The sequence below is a fragment of the Chionomys nivalis genome, chromosome 5 (assembly GCF_950005125.1).
Source record: "Chionomys nivalis chromosome 5, mChiNiv1.1, whole genome shotgun sequence".
Lineage (NCBI taxonomy): Eukaryota > Metazoa > Chordata > Mammalia > Rodentia > Cricetidae > Chionomys > Chionomys nivalis.
The window spans coordinates 1318756-1345471 of record NC_080090.1 but is presented as its reverse complement, the minus strand read 5'-3'; the positions used below and the strand labels follow the sequence as shown (position 1 = coordinate 1345471).

The following is a 26716-nucleotide window of genomic DNA, read 5'->3' as shown; positions in this document are numbered from 1 at the left end:
TGGTGTCGCGCTCGGAACCGCCGCGGGCTGCTGCGCGAGTGTCCCGGAGTGGTGGCTGGAGTTCCCGCCGGAGCGGGGCCAGGTGAGCGGAGGCGCGGGTCCCCGCCGCGTGTGGAGGGAGGGTCTCCCGGGCGGCCGGCAAGGCAGGAACGGCGCGGGCTGGAAACAGCGTGGGTTTCGAATTGCGCTCTCCCTCCCCCCCCTCTCCGGACGCGCGCGTTGGGAACTCCGGACGGCCCTGGGGCCGTGCTCGCCGCGGCGTCCCGGCCCTCGAAGGGCGGGCGACCTTCGGGGAGGAGCTAACTGCCGCCGGGAGGCGAAGCCCCAACTCCCGAAACGCCATCCCGCCTTTCCCAGGCCTCGTGAGTGCTTCTGCGTGCTGACAGCCGGCCTCGCGCCGCCCGCGGCTTCGAGGGCCACTTAGTGCGCACTCGGGCGTCGAGGGCCTGCTCCAGGCCGCGTCGGCGACGACGGACGGGCTGGCGGCGAGTCCCCCTACCGTTGTCCCCTCTGGGGGTCGGTCACCTGCTGTGCGAGGGCCGGAGCCCAGGTGCACAAGCACGTGTAGATCTGGGGCTGCAGAGAAGCGCGGGATGGGGGACCTAATCCAGAGAGTGGGACGATTACTTCGGTTTAGTTTGTGAACGTTGCCCGGGGAGGAGGGCGCGAATGAGCAGGAGTAAACGATAAATGCACCTTTGGGTTTTAAGGGGGAAAAGCCGCTCTGGGTGGTTCTGTAGGGGCATAGACGCTGCGAGCCGGTTCCTGTTTGCATTTTGCCCAGCAGGCCTCACCGGCTCAGCTGTTAAAGGGAGGAAGCTGGCAGACATCATTTGCGCTTTCTCTGCCGCATTCAGTGAATTTGGAAAAGTGGAGAAATGATTCAAGACCCTTGTAACGCCCGAGAGCAAAGTAGCAGAAAGAAATCTGTCACATTGATACATAGTAATATATTGTATGTGCGAGTTCAGTGCCTAATGACACTCAAATTAGCAAGAATCTGACCGAATAGGAAAACGCCCAAGGATCCCCGTATTTCTGCCGTGTAGGGTTGAGGGTACTGTGTTGAGTAAACAGCCTTTCTTAGCTGACTTGACTGAATCACCCTTTAAGGGAAGCCTGTCTCCGTATCTTGTTACTTGGGTGCATAAGGACACGCACAAGTGTCTGGAGCCCCCTGTCCGTTCCGGTATAATTCGCTCCTGCAGTGCAATAGTACATAGCTTCCACGGCTGTGTATGGATCTCGGGCAAAGAGGCGTGCACATCATGTTGCCGGTCGCATCCTTTATCGTCTCTTAAGGCTGGGTTCTTCACCTCCCATGAGATAGCTAGTGTTGAGGCGTCTGTACTGGCCTGACCTTGGGTATAGCTGTAGCCACCCAGAGCACCGACCACCTGTGCCCATCCATGTTCCCTTTTAAAAGGACCCTGCTCGCCTCCCATCCCCCTCTCTTTCTCGGTCTCTCCTCTTCTGCCACTCTTATCCTCAGAGGTCCGTCTCCCCACTCCCCTCCCCCCTTTTCCCATTCACTTTCCCCCAATAAAGAGCCCCTCCACCTGAGCTCTGTCCCATGGCGTCTTTCTCTCACTCGCTGCTTTTTTTTCAAATTACAACAGATATCACCATCAAGTCTCAGTTCTTTTATTTGTTTATTTTGAGACAAGATCTCTGTGTGATAGTCCTGGCTGTCCTGGAACACATTGCAGACTAGGCAAGACCTCCAACTCACAGAGATAGGTCTGCCTCTGCCTCTTGAATGCTGGGATTAAAGTCACTAGGCCCAGCCACGTCTCAGTTAATAACTCTTTCCCTCCCGCTTTTCCTGAGGATCAAATTTCAGACTCTTTCACATTATAGGCACTTTTGAAAAATTAATGCTCAGATATCTACTGGGTGCTTTGATTTCTGTATCCCAGGGATTATACTTAATAAGTAGTAGTTTTTTTTTCTTTGACATTGACGTATGTTCATTGTTGTGTAGATGTAGTTAATACGGTGCCTGACAGGTGCAATAGAGAAATGATGAGTCTAGGGCCGTACCATCCTAAGTCTCTCGGATTGTATCTGATCTCAGAAGCTAAGTAGGATCAGGTCCGGATGGTCCAGGGCATGGGAGAAATGACAATGAATGAATGAATGCTTCAGATGATCCAGGATGAATCTGTTCAAGGACCCTTTTAAAGATGCAGGTGGCCCAGAGGCCCAGATGTACTCACTTCAAGATTTTGAAGTGTTGTTTGAGACCAGAGTGGCATCGTCATGTAGAAAGACATTGTGACTTACTCAAACTTCGGATGACCAGTGTAGGAGACTCTCATGCTAGTAATTGGTTGGTTTGCCGTGGCCTGGGAAGGAAGAGGGGGCACCAGAGAAGGAAGCCCAGAACGTTTCCTTCCTCTTTGTCCAGGGAGGCTTGGAACTAAGTGTCGAAATCGACAAAGCTTGATGTTGTCACCTTCCCTTTTCGTGCCCCTCCCCCTTGGGCCTTTGCCCTCCTGTCTCCCAAGGTTCCCGCAGGTACTCTGCCTCCCAGCTTCATTCCCAGAGCTTCTGGGCTCTTTCCCCTTCCAAGTCCAAACACTCATTACCCCAAAGATGCTATCGCACACTTTAGGGAGACTGAGGCAGTCTGTAATGTGCCTCTAATCACCAGATAAGCACTTGAGTTTACTTTCATCTGCTGTCTGTCTAAACAAATAAAGCTTGTGAAGTTTTTTTTTCAGGCGATTAACAGTGAAGAAATGTATTTAGAAAGACTTTCTTGGGAGTGGTAGGTAATGCAACTTTCTCCTTAATTCCACAGTCTGCAAGAGTCCTTGCATAACCAGCTCCTCCTGGCAGGAGTGTGTGAAGAGTACTTGTCTTTAGGTGCTTGGGTGATATGTGGAGAACTGCTTAGCAGGTGACAGACATCTTTAGCTGAAGGAGTCTTCTGTCTCCTTGCTCCATCATTTTGGTATCAAGGGCACTGGCCAGAGGCACTGGTTTTATCCTGTGAATCTGCTAGTCAGTGAGGAGAGAAACCTCCCCACCTTAGAGCTAGGAGCACAGCCATCTGATATTCTAAAAGGATGGCAAAACTGCCCCCTGTAAATGACAGTTCTTGAAGGTTGTAGTTTCTCTTCTGAAACAGTGGCAAAGAATGTTAGACCTGGAGTAGGTGTCAGCTGTAGGCTTGAGAGTGAACTTGGATGACGGCCAGGTACATGTTGGCCTGGATGGGTGGTTGGCAGAGTTACTTGACATGCCCTTGGAATTTGACTCTGAGAATGCAAACTTTATGAAGTAACACTCAAATATGTTTTTTATTATGGATTTGAAATCCTTCCTGTTGGTGGGTTATAGTAATACTAACTGTATATTTTTAATTTTCCCAGTTTGCCTCATAGTTTGTTTTCAGTAAGGTAGCTTGTAAAAAATGAAATTAATTGCATTTTAAAGCTTTTTAAAGATGACATGCAGATTTACAAATAAAAATAAGTATCTTTTGAGATGTGCTCTGTGGTTTGGTTACTATAGGTGAGTAGCATTTTGAGTAATACAAAAAATTTGATGCCTATTACAATTGTCAAAAGTTAATTCTCAGTTCCACTTCCTATACCCCAGTGGCTAAGTCATCTCCCACAAAGTGATTCCAAATGAGATAAAATGAAGCTCAAATAATAATTTGTGTTGTCCTGCTAGAAATCTTGACCAGCTAACAGATCTACAAAGTTGTGTTTTAAGGAAAAACCTATTCCAAAAAACCAACCAACAAACAAACAAAAAACCAAAAAGTAAATTGACTGAATTTTTTCCTTCACAATTGTTCAGATTAATTTCAGAAAATGCCAAGTAGGAAGTTTGCCGAGGGTGAAGTGGTCAGAGGTCGATGGCCCGGGAGCTCCCTTTATTATGAAGTAGAAATTCTGAGCCATGACAGCAAAACCCAGCTGTACACTGTAAAATACAAAGATGGAACGGAGCTGGAACTGAAGGAGAGCGATGTCAAGGTGAGTGTACCTTAGGCTTGCGGCAGGGCTGAGGGCTAAAGGCACCCATCAACCTCCGGCTTCTGGACTCATGCTCTTCTTAGCTCAGGGATGCGGGAATGAAGTGTGGGTGCAGATCCTAGCATGCTCATACCATTTGAGTCTGATCCTCCTGGGAGGTGTTTGCTGTGAGCACTGTTTGACAGGGCCCCAAGTTTAGGATGTTTGTTAGCACTGTTTCCTGGAGTTGAGTGCTCGGAGTAACAGGGAAACAGGTGTGGGAGGGCAGCACACCTGAGGCCTGTGGGTGGTGCGCATGACTGGGTCAGTGGAGGGTCCACAGGAGGCAGACTTGGCTGATTCTGATATAGCTATGTACAGGACTTGAGTTTCTACTCTTTTTGACTTTAAGACTGTATTTTATCACTGTGTAGCCCTGGCTGTCCTGGAACTTGCTCTTTTTTGAGACAGGGTTTCTCTGTGTAGCTTTGGAGTTTGTCTGTACACCAGGCTGGCCTGGATACCCCACCCCCCACTCCCACCCGCCTCTGCCTCCCTAGTCCTGGGATTAAAAGGTGTGTGCTGCCACCACCCTGCAGAACTTCCTTTATAGACCAGACTGGCCTTGAACTCAGAGATCCTACTGCCTCTGCCTCTCAAATTGCTGAGATAAAAAGTGTGTGCCACCACCTCTTGGCAGGGCTTGAGTTCCTTTCTCAACACTGGTGATTTGATCAGAGTGTTGTTTTCTAGGTTTGAGGCCTTCCCAGCCTATCTGTTGAGGGCCTGGATTTTAAAATGTTGACCCATGGTATACAAATACATACATAAAATGCATAACAATCTCTAGGAAAATACCTTAAAACTGCAGAGTTTTAGTTGTATTCAACAGGCATGAGCTTACTTAATCAAAACGCTCTCTCTGTCTTTAGAACTTCACAGTTTTGGATCTGGCTGGTGGTGGTGCATACCTTTAACCTTTAATTCCAGCACTCAGGAGGCAGAAGTAGTGGGATTTCTGAGTTCAGGGCCAGCCTGGTCCACAGAGCGAGTTCCAGGACAGCCAGGGCTACACAGAGAAACCCTGTCTCAAAAAAGAAAACAAAACAAAAAAGAACTTTACAGTTTTGGACCTTGTGACCTGTCAGTAACTAATAGTTAGGACCCATGGTCTGTGGATCACACCCTGTGTTTTAGGCTTCATGGCTCATGGGATTTCTGAAGCTTAAGCAACTCCAGGTTGTATGGCATTGACTTCTCTTTTATGCTGTTAGCAATCATTTAAGACATGTAAATGCTGTCCTTAGCTGAGGGCCACATACACTAGATAGTACCTGGACAGAGGCCCAGGGGTTTGCCTTGCTCAGGTCCATATTTCTAGAAATGAGGAAGGAGTGATTTTCAGTGGATCAGAGCAGAAGCTGAGCCAAGGGAATCAAACATGGGCTTTGTTAAGAACTCACGTGGGTTTCAGAGAGACTCTATAGGGCTGATTACTTTTTGAAAAATTGGTTCCATGCTAGTTATGTCCAACCGTGTTGGTTTTAGTCGTTATCAGTTACATGCCTTTTTTTTTTTTTGGTTTTTTTTTTTTTTTTTTTTTTTTGGTTTTTCGAGACAGGGTTTCTCTAGCTTTGGTGCCTGTCCCGGAACTAGCTCTTGTAGACCAGGCTGGTCTCGAACTCACAGAGATCCACCTGCCTCTGCCTCCCGAGTGCTGGGATTAAAGGCGTGCGCCACCACCGCCTGACTACGCGGAATATATACAACTAGTGGGATAGACACTGACTCCAGAGAAACACCGCCAAGCTGGCGGAGGAGGGAAAGAACTGTTTCTTCCTAGGAGTTGGGATCATTGCAGCGTTCCCACTGGTCCTGTGTGATGATGGATGGTGGCAGGTAGTGGCCCTTACTGACGTCTTCTAGCTCTACTCTGACACTGGATGGTAGTGTTCTGAAAACATCTGTTGCTTCTTTCTTTCTAGCCTTTAAAATCCTTTAAGCAAAGGAAAAGTGGCTCAACTTCCAGCTCTCCTTCAAGACGCCGCCGCAGCCGCTCAAGGTCACGCTCCCGATCCCCTGGCAGGGCACCAAAAGGTTCCAGAAGATCTGCCTCTGCTTCCCATCAGGCTGACATTAAGGAAAAAGAACCTCGGAGGGAAATATTGCAAGTTAAATTGACTCCGCTTGTATTGGTACTTGTTTCATTTGTAACTACCCTGACTTCCCTGTTATAAATGCTTATTCAGATTATTTGCACTTTTGGTTGTTGAAATAACAAATATAAGTGTTTGATAAAGTAGTATAGTTCTTTTGAATATCAATTTGGTTCTTTGTTTTCAGTGTATGTATGTGTACATATGCAGTGTGTGTATGGGCACATGTGGAAGTTGTGTAGTCAGTTCTCTCCTTCCATCCTTATGTGAGATAAGAAGTCACACTGAGATCATCGAGCATGAAGGCAAGCATTTCTACCCACTGAGCTATCTTAGCAGCTTCAGAATGTTGCTAGGAGTGCTATTTGTATGTGATTTTTAAAGGATGTTTCCTTCAACACAGACATAGCTTGTAGGCCATAAAATGATAACTGTGTCATAGAGACATTCTCGCTCTCCTAATTGGCCTCCTTATGCTTGATCACTTTCATATTTAAAAATGGTGTTTTCAGCCGGGCAGTGGTGGCGCACGCCTTTAATCCCAGCACTCGGGAGGCAGAGGCAGGCGGATCTCTGTGAGTTCGAGACCAGCCTGGTCTACAAGAGCTAGTTCCAGGACAGGAACCAAAGCCACAGAGAAACCCTGTCTCGAAAAACCAAAAAAAAAAAAAAAAAAATGGTGTTTTCAGTGGACTGACTTTTATGGTGCATGTAGAAGTGTGTGGGGCCTAGAGACCTAGCACAATGAGTTGGTTTTGTTTTTGTTTTTTTTTTAATGTGCTTTTTTATGAATATTTTAGAGCAGTGGTTCTCAATCTTCCTAATGCTGCGATCCTTTAACACAGTTCCTCATGTTGCTCATCAATGAGAAAATTATTTTCATTGCTACTTCAAAACTAATTTTGCTAGTGTTATGAATCGTGATGTAAATATTTTTGGAGATAGAGGTTTGTCAAAGTTGTCTCATCCTGCAGGTTGAGAACTACTGTTTTAGATAGTAGAGCAAATACAGGATACTTCAAGTAAAAAGAATACCTTTGTTTCCATTTGTTTAATATTATCTCTTCTGGAAACAATGCATATAGGCTTTTAATAATATCAAAAACTAGACTGTATGTGTACTTTTGTAGTTAAACTTTTAACGTGTTAAAATAATGCGAGCAACTTACCGTGGAATATTTCTCTTTTTTGTTGTGTTACATAGCAAGCAAAATAAATTATATAGATGTTATTGTTAAAGTCAGTTCTGTGGTGCACCCTAGTGTTTTTCTTTCCAAGTTTTCACTATTCTAAACACTTATTTTTCTGCAGCATCTGGTTATCTCCTTAGACTAAGTTCTCATGAAATTGGAACTGCTAGGTCAGGTAGACATGCAGAACAGAGGCTTGTTGCTAGATTGGGTGAGAACATTTCTTCCAATGTCATATTGGACTTTTACTCTGAGGATTATAACAGTCCTCCAACCTCCCTGACTGTCAAAGATTTTTTTTTAACCTCCATTTTTTTTTACTGTATTTTGCTCACTATAGCGGGCTTCCTCTTTCTGCACAGTGCTGTTAAACTTCCATCTTTTTACCATGCTCTTCTGTTGACACAGCTCCAGATTGTCTTTGCCCCTCACCATTAGAGCCCTAGCCTACTGCATGGTCTGTGTGCCAGTTTGCCTTCAGGCTGCCTCGGCTTTGGACATCTTGTTAGGACCGCTCCTTTCCACTCCTGCTTGTGCTCTTTCTGAATAATTTACCTCACAGTGTTGAGTGTCCTGTCATCATATATCTATCCATTTAATAGAAGGCATCGGCATGTAGTTAGCATGGTTTAGAGTTGGCTGGCTGGCTGTGTTCAATCTTCGGTTAGTAGAGATTATTCAGAACTTGAAATATTGCATATAGCTTTTAGGTATGTCATTTGCTAACAAGTGGCTCATTGACACTTGGGTAAAGCTTAAGTGTATGGCGAATGCTCTGTTGCTTGGTAAGACATGGAGCTAGAAACCACTATGGTGTTAATGCTGTCATTTGTCAGCTGGTCTTTGTCACACAAGGATATGCTTGGATTTTAGTTTTCTTCTTGACTCAGTGGTGCTTTAGTTAACAGTTTACAGAGGAGTGAAAATGTTGCAACTGTTATTTTAACAAGCCCTTGTAAGCTAAATTGCTTCTATTTTCTCTGTAAGACGGACATGTAGGAAGGAGAAAATTAAGGGTAGATGTCAGGTAGCATGAAATTCAGGTACCCACTCTTCCCGTTGTTGACTGTTATAGGGTCACTGAATGTTTTTTCTTCATTTTTTTCTAGCTTAAGAATGAATTTGCCAATTTCGACTTACCTGCCTTTCATAGAAAAGTTACAGCATCTCACAGTGACATGGGAGCATTAGTAGGAGAGTGTTTGAAAGATGGAAAAGTTTGCTCTGAAACCTGACATGGTGCTGCACAGCTGTAATCCCAGTACTCAGGCAGGATGGTGAGGCTGGAGGATTGCCACAAGTTTGAGGCCAGCCCTAGCTACATAGTCTAAGGCTAGCTGGTTACATTATGAGACTCCTTATCAAAAGACTAGCACACAGTTTATCCTGTAAGAGCTGACCTTTGAAAACCAGGAGGTCTAGCTGATTTTGTCTAGTCTTTTTTTTTTCTTTTTATTTATTTGTCTCGTCTTTTAGCTTGTCTCTGCTTTATGTCCAGCAGTAACTTGTTATTGTGATCCTTTTAGTAGTAACTTGTTATCATTGTAGTAACTTGTTATCATTGTGATCCTTTTAGTAGTAACTTGTTATCATTGTGATCCTTTTATTCAGTTACAGTTCTGATTATGATGTTTTCATGTCCCATTTAGAAGCCGTTTGGAAACAGCATCAATATATACAATGGGGAGCCCGAACATATGGAGAGAAATGACATATCTCTTAAAAACAAGCAGGTAGCAAAGTACTCTTTCATCTGGGCGCTCTTTCTTTTCCCTTCACACTCACTCTGGAATTGTTGTATTTTATTTGTTATACTCTGTCCTTAAGGCTGCATGCAGTTTAATACATTTATTCTTATACATTCACAGCTGTATAGAGATGCTGAGTTAGGAGCATTTGCATTAATTGTAAACTATAGGTATTTAATACTTTTTTATTCAAACTAGGAAAGAGTCATTTTGTCACCAGAAAGCAGTTTCATGGCTACACAGTACAGCCTTCGTCCGAGAAGAGAAGAGGTCAAAGTCAAAGAAATAGAGTCCAAGGAACAAAAGCTTGTTACCAAAGGACCTGCATCTTTGGAAACCTTTCAAGTGACCACTCCCCAGAGGAAGGACTTAGAGTTTGGAGGAGCACCTGGTAGGTGTTAAAAACCCACTAGGGAGGAGAAAGGGGGGGCAGAGTTGTTCTCATGTGCGCAGGAAAGGTGATGAGGAGATGGGAGACTAGGGAAGAACTTTCCAGAGAAGGAGCAGTGGTATGAAGGCCTTAGCTGAGAGCTTTGGCAGGGGACAGCCATGGAGTAGTAGAAAGGATGTTGATGTGATTCTCTTTAATGTTTCAGCTATTAGGTCTTGAGGATAGAATTGCAAAGGAGTGGTGAGGATATTTTTGTCCTGGGAAGGGTGCAGGAAGGGTAGTGGTGGTCCTGTAGGGACAGAGAGCTCTGTTAGTGATGAGGGGAGATGGCAGAGCTTGGCTTGCATTCATAGCAGGGTCAGGCTGCAGCATAAAACCTCCTGCTGCCCTCCCCACCTACTGGGCAGTGTGAATGAGCTGCTCAAGGAGCACAGTGCAGAGCCATGGGTTAGTGAGCACTGTGAAGCTGGTGCAAGCTCAGGCCCTCATCCAAACAGCCCGTAGTCTGCTTGACTTACCTGTTCTGCTTGTTGTAAGTTACAACCCTTGCTAGTGGTCTGTCACAGATGGTGTCCAGCATCACTTGAAATCTGTACATGTTGTGTGAATGTGACAATATGTTAAAGTTAGAAATTCGTGGATATAAAGTCTGTTAAGGTTACAGGGCTTATTTTCAGGCTTGACTCGTGTTTATAACCCAGCCCTGGGAGGCTGAAAAAAGAGGATCTGTAGAGTTCAAGACCAGCTTGAGCTACATAGTAAGTTCAAGGCTAATGTAGGCTATGTAAAAAGATCCTGTTTCCTCTTCTCATAAAGATCAGACTGACTATTGTTTGGTGTCTGGATCTCAGCACTTGCCCTTTCGGTGGCTGGAGATAAAAATTTCAGAGTTAGCTCTCTCAGATGAGTTCGTGCTTTCCTTACTTGCCCAAGGTTGTGTGCCCATTGGAGGTGACAGAGATGGAGTTTAAAAATTACTATGTTTTATTACTCTTTTGTTTGGTGGGGGAGGGAAGGAAGGAAGGGAGAGAGCATGAAAGAGATTAAGCAAGCTAATGCTACAGTGTTCATGTAGCGGTTGGGGTTAGTTCTCTCCTTCCGCCTGTAAATTCTGGAGTTTGAACTCCTTATGTACCTGCTTGAACCATTTCCTCAGCCTGAGATAAGGGAGAGGTGATTTTTTTTTTAAGATTTACTTTATATGCATGCATGTTTATGTGCATCACATGTGTGCCTGGTGGCCAGGGAGGTCACAGGAGAACAGATGCGAGTCACCATGTGGTTGCTAGGAACTGAGAGCAAGTGCGTTTAACTGTTAAGCCTTCTCTTCAGCCCCTAGATGAGTGAGATTTTGATGATGCCTTGTAGATTGGTTTTAAACAGTTAGCAGGCCTAGTGTTGCCCTACAAGTATAAGTAAATAAATCCCATACGACTAACAATGAAATGGATTTGATTGAAATTTGAGTTTGACTGGACTGGTTGTTTGCAGGTGCAGTTCTCATCATGCTCGGCCTGCCTGCCTGCCTCCTCCTGCTGCTGCTGCAGTGTAGGCAGAAGGACCCCAGCCTGCTGAGCTTCCCTCCTCCTCTTCCAACTCTGGATGAACTGTGGGAGACCAGAGTCTGTGGCATCTACCTTCTCTGGTTTTTTGTTCAAGCTCTCTTTTACCTTCTCCCAATTGGGAAGGTAAGGTTTTGGTGTTTATTATTTTCTTGCTTTTCTCTCCCAGTCTCTCTCTTTTTGAGACATGGTTCTTGTTGTGTAATCTTGGTTGACCTGGAACTCACCATGTAGACCAGGCTGGCCTTGAACTCACAGAGATCTGTCTGTCTCTGTTTCCCCAGTGCTGGGATTAAAGGTGTGTTCCATCCTGGCTGAAGGTAAGGTTTGGCTGAAGGGGCATGGTATTGTGAAACTTGTCTGACTTCTTTGTTATTGCTTATATTTATAGCAGTTTCAAAGATAGAAGCTATCAGTCATATACTAACATAGTTATTTCTGTGCCCTATATCTGGAACTAGCTCTTGTAGACCAGGCTGGTCTCGAACTCATGGAGAGCCGCTTGCCTCTGCCTCCCGAGTGCTGGGATTAAAGGCGTGCGCCACCACCGCCCGGCCTATATCTTCAATTTTTAAGCATAAATTTAAAACTGATTTATATTTATATTTCTTTAATGTCCTGTATTTTCTTGTTTTTTCAATAAAATACCTAACAAAAGAAATTTTTTTTTCTGTGGCTTATGGTTTGGGGTAACATCTATAATCAAGAACTAATGGTGGCAAGAGAGTCCAGCTAGTCATTGCATCATAGTTTTGGAGCAGAGACAATGAGTAATTATACTCAGCTTTCTTTCCCTTTTTTTCTTTCTTTTTTAAAATTATTTTGTGTATGGGGGTGTTTTGCCTGTGTGTACATATGTACACTGTATGTGTGCAGTGCTCTTAGAGGCTGGAAGAGGGCTTCAGATCCCCTAGGACTGGAGTTGTAGATGGTTGTGAGCCATCATCGCGTGAGTGCTGGGAATCATCCTCTGAGTCATGGGTCAGCTGGAAGAGCAGTCTGTGTTCCAGCTCCCTTCCTCCTCTTTCTTTGCTCTGGGAACCCAGTCCCTGAAGTGGTGCTGGGTCTTCACACCTTCACCCAATCTAAAAACTTGCACATGACTGCTTAGAGGTCTGCTCTGAGGTTATTCTTGATCTTGTCAAGTTGATAGTCGGTCTTTCTCTCACACCTCCAATTCCAGCAGGAAAGAGTAAGCTCTTGATGGCTGCCTGGCTCTTGGTAGAGGCGGCTGGGGAAAAGAGCACTTCCTCAGTGTGTTCATTTCAGGTCAACTTCTTAAATTATTGTCTTCTGAGCTCCATGAATTCAAAAAAAGAAACAATACAGATTAAAGTTTGTTTTCAATTTTGTAAGAACACTGAGTCCTTTTCAGACTCTCATAGTATCTTTTAAACTCCCTTCCATCGCTGAGTAGCCTTCTTTCAGTTGTTAGAGATATGTTCAAAGAACATGAGCCACCCTAAACAGTACATAATTTATTTCAGATCTTATTCTTAGGAGACTGCAGCTTTGCCAGCTGGAAGGGAAGTTCTGTTAGGGTGGAGCTGCGGACTCAGTGCTGTACAGTCTCATTGTAACTGGCTGCCCTAGGCGTCTGTGATGATGGAACTACACTCGTTCTTACAGTAGGGCTCTGTTCAGATTCAGATTAATTTATCATGAGGCTTATCTAAACTAGTTGACATTTATTTGGAAAATTAGCTTTGGTGGTTAAAAATCATGCGTACACACGAACCAAAGTGATAGAGATAGATACATACAAAATGTTGAAACCTGTATCTGTATTGTCAGACTAAAGCCCAACAAGACAGCTGCAACTGAGAAGGATGGCTTGGGGTTTCGCCAATCCTGTGATCTCAGGTTTTACATTTCTATCCTGGGTTCCCCTTCCACAGCAAATGAACAGGTGCTGGCAGATGATACTATCTTAGTGTGTGATGGTTTAATGTGAACGACTACATTTTGGAGGAGCTACTTGAGGGTGTATGTGGCTGCCCTTTTACTCAGCAGCATTCCCACCCTCTCAGGGTCATCACTGTGCTATGTGCAGTGGGTTCACCATGGTGATTCCCACTTGGGAAGCTTGTTTGCAGTCTCCTGCTGGAGATAACGCTCAGCATAGTACAGGAGTGTGTACGTGGTATTGGCAGCACACACTGGACTGAAAAGGTTTTTCCTCTTCATGTTAAACTAGTGTTTACATATATACTCATTTCCCCGCATGTGAAAAAGCATGCACGTGGACCTTGACGCTCCGCAGCTTCCCTTTTGAATGACTGTTCTAAGTGTGGAAGTTCATTGAGTCGTAGAGACCGTGGGTCTTACTAGCTTCTCTGGTTTTTTTTTTTTTTTTTTTTTTGGTTTTTCGAGACAGGGTTTCTCTGTGGTTTTGGAGCCTGTCCTGGAACTAGCTCTTGTAGACCAGGCTGGTCTCGAACTCACAGAGATCCGCCTGCCTCTGCTGTTTTTGTTTTTTGTTTTTTTTATTGTTTTCATTATTTTATTTTATTTTATTTTTTTTTGGTTTTTCGAGACAGGGTTTCTCTGTGGTTTTGGAGCCTGTCCTGGAACTAGCTCTTGTAGACCAGGCTGGCCTCGAACTCCCAGAGATCCGCCTGCCTCTGCCTCCCGAGTGCTGGGATTAAAGGCGTGCGCCACCACCGCCCGGCACATGTTTTCATTATTTTTGAAGAGAGCCTCACAGATATGAGACTGTTTTGTTAGTAATTGGGAACCCAGTGGAGAGTTCTGAGCACACTAGATTTGTGCTATGTGTGGGATGGTTTGGTGAGGTGGTTATGGCAGTAGTCTTGGTGCACTGAGAAATTACTAACCACGTATGTTTAAGGGAACTCTGAGTCAAAGGGCTTGTCATTGCACACTGCTGTACTTCCTACCATGAGGTACTTTTTTTTTTTTTAAAAGATTTTATTATGTATACAGTGTACACCTACAGGTCAGAAGAGGGCACCAGATCTCATAGATGGTTGTGAGTCACCATGTGGTTGCTGGGTCTTGAACTCAGGACCTCTGGAAGAGCAGTCACTGTTCTTAACCTCTGAGCCATCTCGCCAGCTCCCTGTGAGGTACTTTCTTGCGGAGATCACGTACTTAAATGTGTAGTGTGTAAGAAAGGTGATAATGTGCTTTAATTTTTAAATTAAAATTTAATATTTTTTTCCTTTTAAGGTTGTAGAAGGAACACCTCTTGTTGATGGAAGAAGACTCAAGTATAGAATAAATGGTGATTTTTTTTTCTTAAATACTTAATGATCTTACAGTTTTAAACTGTTGGCACTGATTCATTGGGATATTGAACAGTAGATTGTCTTTTAGAAGTCTGAAGAACTTGTGGATAAATAACTTATTCTAGTAGTTAATATGAGAGATGCTTTGCAGACCAAACAGTTAATCCTAGTATCTAGCTCTCTGTTCCTTTGTTTGAGATGGGGCCTTGGTATGTCACACAGGCTAGCCTGGAATTCATTTTGTAGTACAGGCTAGCTCTCGTGCTTCAACCTCCTGAGTACTGGCATTACAAGTGTGTGCTGCTAGCCTGGTTAGTTCTGTTTTTTTTTCTTCTTTAAAGATTTTTGTTCTATGTGTGTGAGTGTTTGCCTACATGTGTGAATGTGTGTACACCCTGTCTGTGTCTGGTGCCTACCGGAGTAGAAAAGGGTGTTGGATCCTCTGGAACTGGAGTTTCTGATCATTTTGAGCAGAGATGTGGGTGCTGGGAAACTGTAGTTTCCTAGGTTGAGAAGAGCAGCCATTACTCACCTCTTTATTTTTTAATTATTTAAATACTTATTTTTGTTGGTGTGTGTGAGAGTGTGTATGCATGTGTGCATGTGCCCGATTGTATGTATATGTACTTAGTGAGGGTTTCTACTGCTGTGAAGAGACACCATGACCGCAGCAACTCTTACAAAGGAAAAACATTTAATTGGAACGTGCTTATAGTTTCAGTGGTTTAGTCCATTATCATCATGATGGAAATCAAGGGAACATGCAGGCGGACATGCTGCTGGAGAGGTAGTTCTACATCTTGATCCAAAGGCAACAAGAAGTGAACTGTGTTCCACACTGGGTGTAACATGAACATATGAAACCGCAAAGCCCACCCCCATAGTGACACACTTCCTCCAATAAGGCCACATCTTCTAATAGTGCCCCTCCTTATAGGCCAAGCATTCAAACACATGAGTCAATGGGGCCCAATCTTTACTCAAACCACCACATGCACCATGTATGTGGGAGTTGTTAGAGGTTAGAAGTGTTGGGGTCCTGTATATATAGGTGGTTGTCAGCCACTATGTTGTGCTGGGAACAGAACCTGGGTCCTCTGAAAGAACAGGTATGTGCTCTTAATCACTGAGCCATCTCTTCAGTGCCTAGCACATACTTTTAACCATAGAGAGATCTCTCCAGCTTCTTTTCTTTTTTTCCTTTTTGTTCTTTTTTGTTCTGAGACGGGAATTCACTCTGTAGACCAGGCTGGCCTCAAACTCAGATCCACCTGCCTTTACCTCTCAAGTGCTGGGATTAAAGGCATGTGCCACCACTGCTTTTAATTTTCTTAATAGCACTATTTTATTTTCTTAATAGCACTTACATCTGCTGGGCGGTAGTGGTGTACACCTTTAATTCCAACAATTGGGAGGCAAAGGCAGGCGGATCTCTGAGTGTGAGGTTAGCCTGGGACATAAAGCCAGTACCAGGACAGTCTGGATTATTGTACAGAGAAACCCCACCTTGAAAAAACAAACCAACAACAACAAAAATAGCGCTTATGATCATTCAAAGTATTTGTCTAGGATTTTACCACCCTGAGCATTGTTTGAGGTTCTAGAAAGCCGCCTCTGGTAGAGGTGTCCGAGTCATCCCAGAAGCCACTCTTGTCCTGGGTTGCTTGGTGCCAGCTGACTGGCCTCTGGGCTGTCAACCCTTTGCCTGAAAACTGCTTCTTTACTTACGCTTTTTACACCATAAGCTGTAATTATTATTGCTTCTTAAATAAGAGGAAGCTGTAAGGAAGGTGGAGAAATTCACTGTTAATTGAAAAAGTAAGGAGAAAGCTTTGGGTCCATTCTTGCCTGCTTTTTTCTTATTGTTATCTCTTCCCACATCATATCTCTTCCCACATCATATCTTCTGTTTACTGGATTTTTCCTGGTAGGATGTAGCTTTGTGGACTAGGTTGTGTTTACTATACACTTGACACTAGGGTGATGGGCACTCACCGGTACATTTGTGTTGAGTGGGGAGGAATAACATGGAGCATGCCTAACGGACAGATGTTGACCCTAACTATGGTCTAGGTGTCTCCATGGTCAGCATATGTGCTAGGGACTCAGTACAACTTTACCCTCTGAAGACTGATAAAGTGCTACTAATGTGATTCTAAGAAATCTGTGTGGTTGTTATCATTAAGTAATTTTCTATTTTACTAGATCGGGTAGAGTGATTTTTGTTTTCATTTAGAATTCTATGACAAATGCTCCTCAGTTTAGGACTGTGCTTACGTCTGTAAGTCCATCTTACCTGGTCATACCATAAGTTGCAGATGTACTTCCTAGCAGCACAGACCACTGTAGAGCATCTGCTGGTCACCTGTGTGATCATGCAGCTCCCTGCATTGTCCAGCACCAGGAGAGAACATTGTATGTTGCTAGCCTGGATCCAATTTGTGTATGGCTCTGAATGTGTCTTTTTACTGTGCATGCTACAGTGGGAACTTCCTAAGTTCAGCCATTGTAAGCGAGGAACAATCTGAATAAGTCTTACAATGTTTGGCTTCCTCCTTTTCTAGTTTTGGGTGGTGCTTGTTTTCTGGCTTGCCTAGCACTCTTACCTAAAATCATCCTGCTGGATTCTAGAAGGGAAGCAGAAATATTTTCGGGGCTGCCTGCCTTTAAGTGCTAAGTTGCAAGCCATCCTAGCCAGCTCTGTGCTAGACTTTAGGCCATGTTTGCTGGTATTGGCCATTCTTTTTGTTCTTGCTCAACTCCTTGCTGGTGGAACCTGTCTCTTTGACATGCTCTGTCTCTTGCTGTCTGGGCAGAAGTGGGTTGTTTACTTTTGCTCTCAGGCCTCTTGCTCTGGGTGTTTGGGTTTTCTGAGGCATGTTTTGTCTCCATTGAGGGTGTGTGGTCTGTTCAGAGGTCAAACACTGCACCTGGGCACATGATCGTTTGTAAAAACTTCCCTCTTCTGTTTATTTTTGCTTCTAATATTACTTGATTTCTTTTTATGGGATTTTACCACTAAGGAAATTCCTAAGAAATTTTTGGGTGGTTAATTTGCATGGGCTATCAAGTGAAAAACAACTATATTGACCACTTCATAACTTTAACGTTATTCCTTGGAATAAACTTGGTATGTAGAAAACACAAGTTTAGATAGCGGATTTGTGATGACCCTCTTAACTACCAAAACTTAGAAATCTCATTAATCACCATGACTTTCCTGTATTTGACTTTTAATTGAAATATAATTTGATGACTTCATCTGGAACACACTTCAGCTTTTGCCAGAAAAATGATTTCTTTAGACAAAAGGCAAAACTGCTCTCCCCTGCTACCCTCCCCCAATACACACACACACTGTTGGCCAACACCAGTGGACTGGCTTGTGGATCCTCTGGAGGTTTAAGGCTGCTTATGCATGAGAATGTAGCCTAGTCTGGCCGGTTGCTGGGATTACAAGTATGGGTGACCACATTTGGTTTTCTTAGGATTTTGTTGTGGCCTCTGTTATGAGGGTAGGGTATCTTAATATCTATTTTCTAGGTGGCAAAATATGACTTGAATCTTTATACCATTACCGACTAGTGGATCCCAAAGTAAATCTTTACAATTTTATATCTACTATAGGTAATGGCATTAGACTTGAAAACCTAGTTATTTGACTTTGGACTCTTGATGGTTTGGAGTAGTGCATTTTGAGATTCTTTTTTTTTTTTTTTTTTTTTTTTTTTTTTGATTTTCGAGACAGGGTTTCTCCATAGCTTTTTGGTTCCTGTCCTGGAACTAACTCTTGTAGACCAGGCTGGCCTCGAACTCACAGAGATCTGCCTGCCTCTGCCTCCCGAGTGCTGGGATTAACGGCGTGCGCCACCACCGCCCGGCTTGAGATTCTTTTCAGTTTTTTTTTTAAAGATTTATTTATTTATTGTGTATACAGTATTCTGCTTGCCTTCATGCCTGCAGGCCAGAAGAGGGCGCCAAATCTCATTACATATGGTTGTGAGCTACCATGTGATTGCTGGGAATTGAACTCAGGACCATTGCTCTTAACTGCTGAGCCATCTCTCTAGCCCTCAGCTTTCCTTTAATTAACAGTAGTAATGATGGCTCATAGTGCAAAGAAATATTAATATTTTGAAAGCCTGCACAAGAGTATTTACATTGAAGATTGCACTGGAAGAACATTGCATATTTGTACATTTCTGACTATAATATGGGTAGTGAAATTAAGACTTAAACATAAAAACACTGCATTGACTGGTAGCTCCTTGTGCCCAGGAAGCTAAAGTGTGTGTGTTAGGCCAGTTTGGGCAACCTAGTGTGACATGTCTTGAAAAAAATAAACTGAAATGTGAGCCCCATGATGATGTTAACTAACTTCTCTCTCTTCTCTTTTTAAGGATTCTACGCTTTTGTCCTGACATCTGCTGTCGTGGGAGCATCTCTCTTCTGGGGCATAGAACTGTGTTATGTGTACACTCACTTCCTTCAGTTTGCACTTGCAGCCACTGTGTTTTCAATGGTCCTGAGTGTTTTTCTCTATGCCCACTCTTTGAAGGCCCCTAGGGATGAACTGTCACCTGCCAGTTCTGGTGAGCAGTTACAGCATGTGTTGGATGGGTGTGTCTAGAGCATTGGCAGCCATGAGTAGATTGTTTTTTTCTAGCATAATTGTGGGAAATGAAGAGACGTAAGAAAACAAGTGTAGAAAAAAATGAAGGCAAAATTTAAATGTTTTTTTCTTCTCACACTTTTCTATTTAGTGCTCATTGATTTTTAGTTATTAGATGGCTAAAATCCTCTAGCCGCACAAGTTTCTATTTGTCCTCCCTACCCCCCCCTCCCTATTTTTGGCAAGTAGTAAATTCCTTAAAAAGGCATCCCCCCCCAAAAAAAAAAAAAACAAAACAGGCTGCACATTGTTTGGTTCTGACCTAGGATATTATTTTTAAAAAGTCTCCTATGGACTGGATGTGGTAGTACATGTCTTTAGACCAAACACTTGGTAGGCAGAGGCGAGAGGATTTCTCTGAATTTGAGGCCAGCCTGATCTAAATAAAGTGCTCTGGCCAGCCAGAGTTATGTAGTGAGACCTTGTCTCAAAGAGGAAAAAGAAAAAGGTTTTCTATTTACAAAAAAAAAAAACAAAAAACCCAAAAACAAAACCCAGAGCTGGGTATGGTGGCACACGCCTTTAATCCCAGCACTCGAGAGGCAGAGGCAGGTGGATCTATGTGAGTTTGAGGCCAGCCTGGTCTACAAAGCAAGTTACAGAAAAACCCTGTCTTGAAAACCCAAACCAAAACAAATCCCTCCAGTTTCTTAGAGTTGTGGGGAATCTGGTCACGTGAGCCCTCAGGAGGCATGGCAGCCCTGACTCCCCAGTCCTGTCCCTTTCTTTCTCCTCTCTAGTCTCTTGAGGGAGATTGGACCTGGTAATAGGGAGCAGCTGGATTTAAAGACTTGTGACTGTGTAAACAAACACTTTTCCCTTCCCAGGAAATGCTGTCTATGATTTCTTCATTGGCCGTGAATTAAATCCACGAATTGGTGCTTTTGATCTCAAATACTTTTGTGAATTGCGTCCTGGATTGATTGGATGGGTATGTCTTTTATTTTCGTTTTGTTTAAATTCAGTGGTATGACTTTATCTTGTCTTTAGAAGGAAATGTAGCAGTTTTAAAGAAGAATACTTACAGTTTTCCATCATTCCGTCTTAACACAAAATATGTTCTTACTATAATTTTTTTTACAGGTTTAAGATACCTTATTATGGGTTATTGAACATCACAGAATTTTTTCATTTTTATTGCATATATCTAGGAGAGTGATAATGTAGAATTATCTATTTCCTTCCCCTTATTTAGACTCAGTTTCAGACTTGGAGAATTGCAGCAGAGCTGAGAATCTCCTGTATTCCTTAGTTGGATCCTGTACTAATGCCTGGCCCATCAAGGACAGGAGATCTGTTTGTACGGAGATCCATGGCCCTTACTGGATTCCGTTAGGAGTTTATGACTGCTCCATTCTTTCTTGTCTCTTCTAGTCTGTGCAGGTTCCTTAGTCCCCCATGACCAAAATCACTGCTTTGAAGATGTACTGATCAGCCATTCTTATTCATTTTATTGTTTTTAGAGGCAGGGTTTCTCTGTGTAGCGTTGGATATCCTGGAACTCATTTTGTAGACCGGGTTGTCCTTAAACTCACAGAAACCCATCTGCCTCTGCCTTCCAAGTGCTGGAATTAAAGACGTGCACCACTACCGCCTTGCCTGATGAGTCATTCTTTTTTTTAAAAAAAAAAAAAAAAATTATTTATTTATTATGTATACAATATTCTGTCTGTGTGTATGTTTGCAGGCCAGAAGAGGGCACCAGACCTCATTACAGATGGTTGTGAGCCACCATGTGGTTGCTGGGAATTGAACTCAGAACTTTTGGAAGAGCAGGCAATGCTCTTAACCACTGAGCCATCTCTCCAGCCCCCTGATGAGTCATTCTTAAGACCATCCTTTAATTCAGATCATTCCACTGTGTTTTCATGGTGAGGGTGGGGCTGCACATGTCGGCAAGGGTAGCACAGGTGTGACACGAGTCAGGGTGATGTGCACTGGGCTTCTCAGCTGTGCTTGTCCCTGCGAGTGCCTTTGAGAACGGCTTCTTCCTGCCTCTTTTCCAGGTGCTTGTTAACTTGGTGATGCTTTTGGCAGAAATGAAAGTACAGGAACGTGGTGCCCCGTCTTTGGCAATGGTCTTGGTTAACAGTTTCCAGCTCTTGTACGTGGTGGATGCCCTCTGGAATGAGGTAATTTGTTGATTTTTTTTTTTTCCAGTCCTAATAGTCCATGCTGGTTTGAAGTGATTTTTCTGTCTCCGTCTCCTGAGTTGGAATTATAGGAGTGCATTTCCGTGCCTGCACGAGATAGTTTTAAGAGCTGAGTTCTTGGACGCCATGAACTCAAGCAGCTTTTGGTCAGCACTTTGGTTTTTCTCTGGGGAGCTTGAGCTGCTTGCATACAGAGTGAGGGTGGTATAGCCTGCCTCTGCCTTGTGTTGGTGATGCTGTAGTGGCTCAAGGGGCCTGCACATGGACACTGGTAGGTGTGTCAGTAGCTCTATTGAGACGTGGCTGTCTAAACACTTAACATTGATTTCTGTTAGCATTGGGTGTATGTGCACATATACATGTGAGGGCCAGAGGACAATCTCAGTGTCACTCTTTGGCCTCTGTTTTGTAAAATGATTTGTATTACTGGCCTGAAACTCAGCAAGTAGGCTAGACTGACTGAGCAGCAGGCTTCAGGCTCTTTCTCTGACTTCCCTGTGCTGGGATTACAAGTGCATGCCACCTCATTTTTAAAATGAAGAGTCCAGGGGTTGAAGTTGGGCCTCATGCCTATGCAGCGCTCACTTTACCTAGCACTCTCCTCAGCTGCTGAAGGCAGGACGGCTTGGGGGAGTAAAGAAGGGAGAGACCTCGCCCTATAATTTCCTCAGCATCTGGCGGCTTCTGGGAACTTTTCAGTGCAGGTCCTTCCACGTTAGGAAACTGAGAGTGCCTGTGTAGATGCACCTGCCTTGGAGAGGACTGTCCTGTGAACTGTAGCTCTGTGAGCCTGAGCAGGGGTTAGAGCCTTAATTGGCCCCATGCTTGTTCCTCTCACTGACAACTCCTTCATTTTGACTCTTGTCACCGTGTTCTCATTTGCCCTAATCCCTTGCTCCTCAGTCACCTTTATCTTGTCTTGGACCCTCATAGCAGAGTTTAGGGCCCCAGAGCTGTATGCATAAGCATCATTTGACATCTAGGGTGTGAGCTGTAGGGCCTAGATTTGGGACCTCTGACTTTTTTATTCCATGAGAATCTGGGGTAGATGCCCTGAAAGTACTACTTGTTTCTTCAAGCCAGAACTCTATGATAGTTATTGTGCAGAGATGTGCTCATGAGTCTGACCTTCAGGCATCTTGGTCCAGAGACATCTGGTGGACATGTGCTCTTGCTGACAAACTGAGTATATATGAGTGTGAAACATTGGTTTACCATGCTGCCAGCCAGCTTACTGCTTCTGTGGACAATGTATAGGAGAGTTCAGATGATCCCGATGTGGTTGGTGGTTGTACTGCTTTTCCACACACACTTTTTGAACCCATTACTTCTTGCTCTGGGCACTGTGGCATGTACATTTGACTGAGAGGCTTACAAGGCAGTGGAGAGTGTAAGTGGACACACAGAGTGTGAGTGGCTTTCTAGAATACAGATGGTAGCATCTGAGAAGAACTGGCCAGGCGCAGGGGCAGAACCACTGCAGGAAAGTGAGATCGGGGGTCAAGGGCAAAGGCGGCAAAAGCCTGAGAGGAGTTGGGGTCTGTTATTGCAGTTTAGAGTGAGGAGGCGGCAAGATAGGTGAGACATGGTGACTTAGGCCAGAGCAGCTGAACTCCTGCCTTTCAACACTTTCATGTACCTTCACTTAACGTGCTTGGTCATAAATTAGTATTTTAAATCCTTTAAACTCAAGGTGGCTTTTATTTCTTCCCATCTGTCATTTTAGGAAGCGTTGCTGACTACCATGGACATCATCCACGATGGCTTTGGCTTCATGTTGGCCTTTGGGGACTTAGTGTGGGTCCCATTCACCTACAGCCTTCAGGCCTTCTATCTGGTCAGCCATCCCTATGACTTGTCTTGGCCATTGGCTTCCGTCATCATTGCTCTGAAACGTGAGTGCTAGGTCTGTTCAGTCCAAGGCACTGTGTCTGCTGTTTCTGGTTGTTGTCTGTCACACTCCATTGTATTGATCACAGCTTTGAAATAATTTATGATAAGTACTGAGAACATTCTGAAGTTCACAAAGAGGATTGAAGACATGCTAGCTCCACTAGTCCTCTCAGTAGCACACTTTACTTTTACGTTTAAGCAGTTGAGATTGATTGTATTGCTTAGGAAAATTTTTTCTTTGCTTTCAAAAGCCTGCATTTTCTAGAGATCTTAAAAATGAAATTGGTCTTTTTTTTTTTTTTTTTTTTTTTTGGTTTTGGTTTTTCGAGACAGGGTTTCTCTGTGGTTTTGGAGCCTGTCCTGGAACTAACTCTTGTAGACCAGGCTGGTCTCGAACTCACAGAGATCCACCTGCCTCTGCCTCCCAAGTGCTGGGATTAAAGGCGTGCGCCACCACCGCCCAGCTTTGGTCTTCATATAAGTTTCAGTCTTACTATAGAAACAGTAATAGATCTGTGGCCTGAGGTGAGCACACACTGTACTAAGGGGCATGTATGGCAGAGGCAGGAAGTGGAAAGGGAGCCAGTTCTGGGGAATATCAGCTTGTACGTACTGGAGGATGTGGGATTTGAGACTCAGTGGGTAAATAAGGATGGGAGACAGGCAGGGAGCCAAGTCAGCACAGGTAAGCGGTGGGCAGGACAGAGAGGCCCAGCTTGGCTGCTGTGAGGTCTACCAGTTCAGGTGGTTTTCCTTTAGTCCTTTGTGATCATTCAAAATCTCTGCTAGAGGTGGACGGGAACATTAGCTTGAATATAGAAACTATATTCGTGAAATAGTTTTAGGGCACTTGAGTATCTGTGATGGAAGAGGAAATTCAAGCACCTGATTAACATGAAGATTTAGTTTCTCCATTGATGATTCCTGTCAGTGGCACTTGTGAGTTAATCAAAAGAGTTTGCGTCTTACAGAGACACTCAAGTGGAGATTTGGTATTTGTTATTCAGATCAAATAGTAGTGCCATGTCAGGGTCTGTTGAAATGTGACTAAATCTACCAGAGTGCTATAGTATTTTACCGAGGAAGTAACTGTGTTGTGACTGCACATATTGTAGACAGCAGACAAGGGAGCCTGTAGTCAGTGTCTGCTGTTGCTGTCTCAGACCCTATTCCCTGTGGGCATGGCTGGCCGGCTGTGATAAGTGAGATTTCAGAAGAGTTCACTGGCCGGCTGTGATGAGTGAGATTTCAGAAGAGTTCACTGGCATTTGGGGATTGGGTGTGTTTATTCAGTTGTTTTCAAGAAGTCAGACTATTTTTACTCTGGACATTTCTTTAGGGCTCAGAAACAAGTTTCTAAGAGATATTGCAGATTTTAAATGCTAGATTACATCTAAATTATTAACAGGAAACTATTTTAAAATTTCAGTTTGTGGCTATGTAATCTTCCGTTGTGCAAACTCTCAGAAAAATGCATTCCGGAAGAATCCCACTGATCCAAAGCTCGCACGTAAGGATTTCTTTAAATTTGTCGATTTGTTATGTGTAGGTTTCTTTGCCTCACATTTTAGAGGTCATTAAAGGAGGTTTTTGTTTTTCTGTAGATTTAAAGACCATCCATACTTCCACGGGGAAGAGTCTGCTTGTTTCAGGATGGTGGGGCTTTGTTCGCCATCCCAATTACTTGGGTGATCTCATCATGGCTCTGGCCTGGTCCCTCCCATGTGGTAAGCATCTCAGTGCTAACTTGATCACCTTATGTCATTGGTTGGAGCATGTCTGGCTGCTGTGGTAGGGTGAGAGTTCCTGCCTGCTTCAGGGTCTGTTTTCTTGGTGTCTAGCTCCTGAGGGTGTTGGGAATGTTTTGAGTTGGCTTTCCTAAGAAGACTGTATGGAACATTTAGTTTGTGACTTGGTATACCTTGATTCAGAAAACTAGTTCTTCTGGCATTTGAGGGAAACCAGGAAAAATCACGGGGTGGAAATAAATCCAGTGGCTGCTGTTGTCGCCTACAGGGTTTAACCACCTCCTGCCTTACTTCTATGTCATCTACTTCACCATGTTGCTCGTCCACCGCGAAGCCCGGGATGAGCACCAGTGTAAGAGGAAGTATGGCCTGGCCTGGGAGAAGTACTGCCAGCGCGTGCCCTACCGCATACTGCCCTATGTTTATTGACCCGCGCTCGGTGCCTCCGCAAGTCAGACGCCTCTCAGAGACCAGGAGGAAGTCCAGATGAACTAGCTGTTGTTGCACTGACAGGATCTCTAAGTGTTTTTCTGAGTCAGGACTATAGAGCCAAATAGTAGCTCTTTTAATATAGTTATATAGCAGTTAACATAAGGGGAAGTACAGAGGTGATAGAGTTTGCTTGTTAATAGGAAAGTTTTAATCCCTAAAAATCTGAAGTCTTTTTTTTTTAATCTGAAGTCTTATTTTTGTATTTTTCAATTTTTGTTTTTGCCATTTGGTTTTTAAGTAAAAACCCGTACATCTATGCTTCATTGTACTTAAAGAAACATTGAGAATTGTCTCTATATGTCAGGCAAACCCCAGCCCAGTATTGGTGGTGTATGTGAAGAGGAAGGAGATCATAGCAGTGGCTTGACCTCAGCCTTTAAGAGTGCATTTGTAAATGTAAATACATAGCTTACTTATGTAATATATGGTGACTTGTGATTTTTTTCTGTACAGTTTTTGAATGTCAGATAATTGTCAGAAACTAGTTTTTTAAAAACAAAAACATTTTCAGTGTTTTAAATTAAGTTTTGTAAAGTATGTGAATTTAAAAGTGTAAAGCAATTAGAGTTCATTTAAAGTTAAAATATAGGAAAGTTATTTTTCTTTATCCAAAGTTTGTGAATTTGGCTTTGCTACCTCAATTTGCAGGTGTGTTTGCCTTTATAAAATGTTGCAAATAGGAAAAAGTATATTTTTGGAGTAACAGCACTATTTAAATATTTTTACATGCATTGGTGTTGGAAAAATTGCCATTTCAGGCTACTATTTTTATATGTTTTTGACTTAAAATTCAACAGTATTTTTGCTGTTTAATACAGTTTGTACTATTTTGTATCCTTTATGTCTTCAGAACTCTCTAGAAAGGTTTTTCTTGAAACAACTTTAAGAAGCTAGTTTAAACTTGTTTTCTGTTTCACTTTGATAGCTGTAATAAGCTGGTTGAAGCCATTGGATTCTAGTGCAGTTGGTTTGTTCATAGTGACTGTCCTGAAGCAGGACAAGTGGCAAATTCCTAGAGTTTTATATTGACAGCTACATTGTCCTCAGAATCTTAAACAGAAGGATGTAATTAGTGTGTTGATTTGATTACACATCATATATGAGCCAGATGCAAAGCGTTCATTCTGCTCTCCAGCTTAGAGTGTATAGTTTATATTACCGTGATCATGAAGGGACACTCTGCATTCTGTAATTTTTAGACTGTTTTTATGAAATTGCCATTGTTTTGCTAGTACTTAGGTCTTCAAGCAGGTGTTTTTCTACTTTGCTTTTCTCCTGGTATTGGCACATATGTGCTGAACTTACAAGGGAATTTGGAGTAAGATGAAAGATGGGTTCTTGTCTTTAGTGAGAAGAATCTGAGATAGGGTATCAGGTGCAAGTTGTTTTTAATTTGATGTTTGATAAGCTTTGTAATAAAACTTCAGTTGAAAATAAAGAGCTGTTTTGATCACTCTGGAGCCTCATTCTTTTTGCCTGCAGCTCT

General features: G+C 43.4%; 1 protein-coding gene across 1 annotated transcript; it reads left to right on the top strand.

Moving 5' to 3' along the window:
* Lbr (lamin B receptor) lies at positions 1 to 26683 on the top strand. Its single transcript, XM_057770870.1, has 14 exons — positions 1 to 82; positions 3817 to 3995; positions 5960 to 6169; positions 8970 to 9053; positions 9267 to 9459; positions 10951 to 11147; positions 14214 to 14268; positions 18673 to 18864; positions 19772 to 19875; positions 20951 to 21076; positions 22824 to 22992; positions 24420 to 24500; positions 24595 to 24717; positions 25007 to 26683. Exons 2-14 carry the CDS (start codon positions 3831 to 3833, stop codon positions 25165 to 25167), a joined length of 1860 nt encoding a protein of 619 aa, XP_057626853.1. The 5' UTR covers positions 1 to 82; positions 3817 to 3830; the 3' UTR covers positions 25168 to 26683.
* Positions 26684 to 26716: the final 33 nt, after the last annotated feature.

Coding starts and splice junctions, on each gene's coding strand:
- Lbr (XM_057770870.1), top strand. CDS start 3,831: ATGCCAAGTAGGAAGTTTGCCGAGGGTGAAGTGGTCAGAGGTCGATGG. Junction 14,269..18,672: donor ACTCAAGTATAGAATAAATG/GTGATTTTTTTT, acceptor TCTCTTTTTAAG/GATTCTACGCTTTTGTCCTG. Junction 21,077..22,823: donor TGGATGCCCTCTGGAATGAG/GTAATTTGTTGA, acceptor CTGTCATTTTAG/GAAGCGTTGCTGACTACCAT.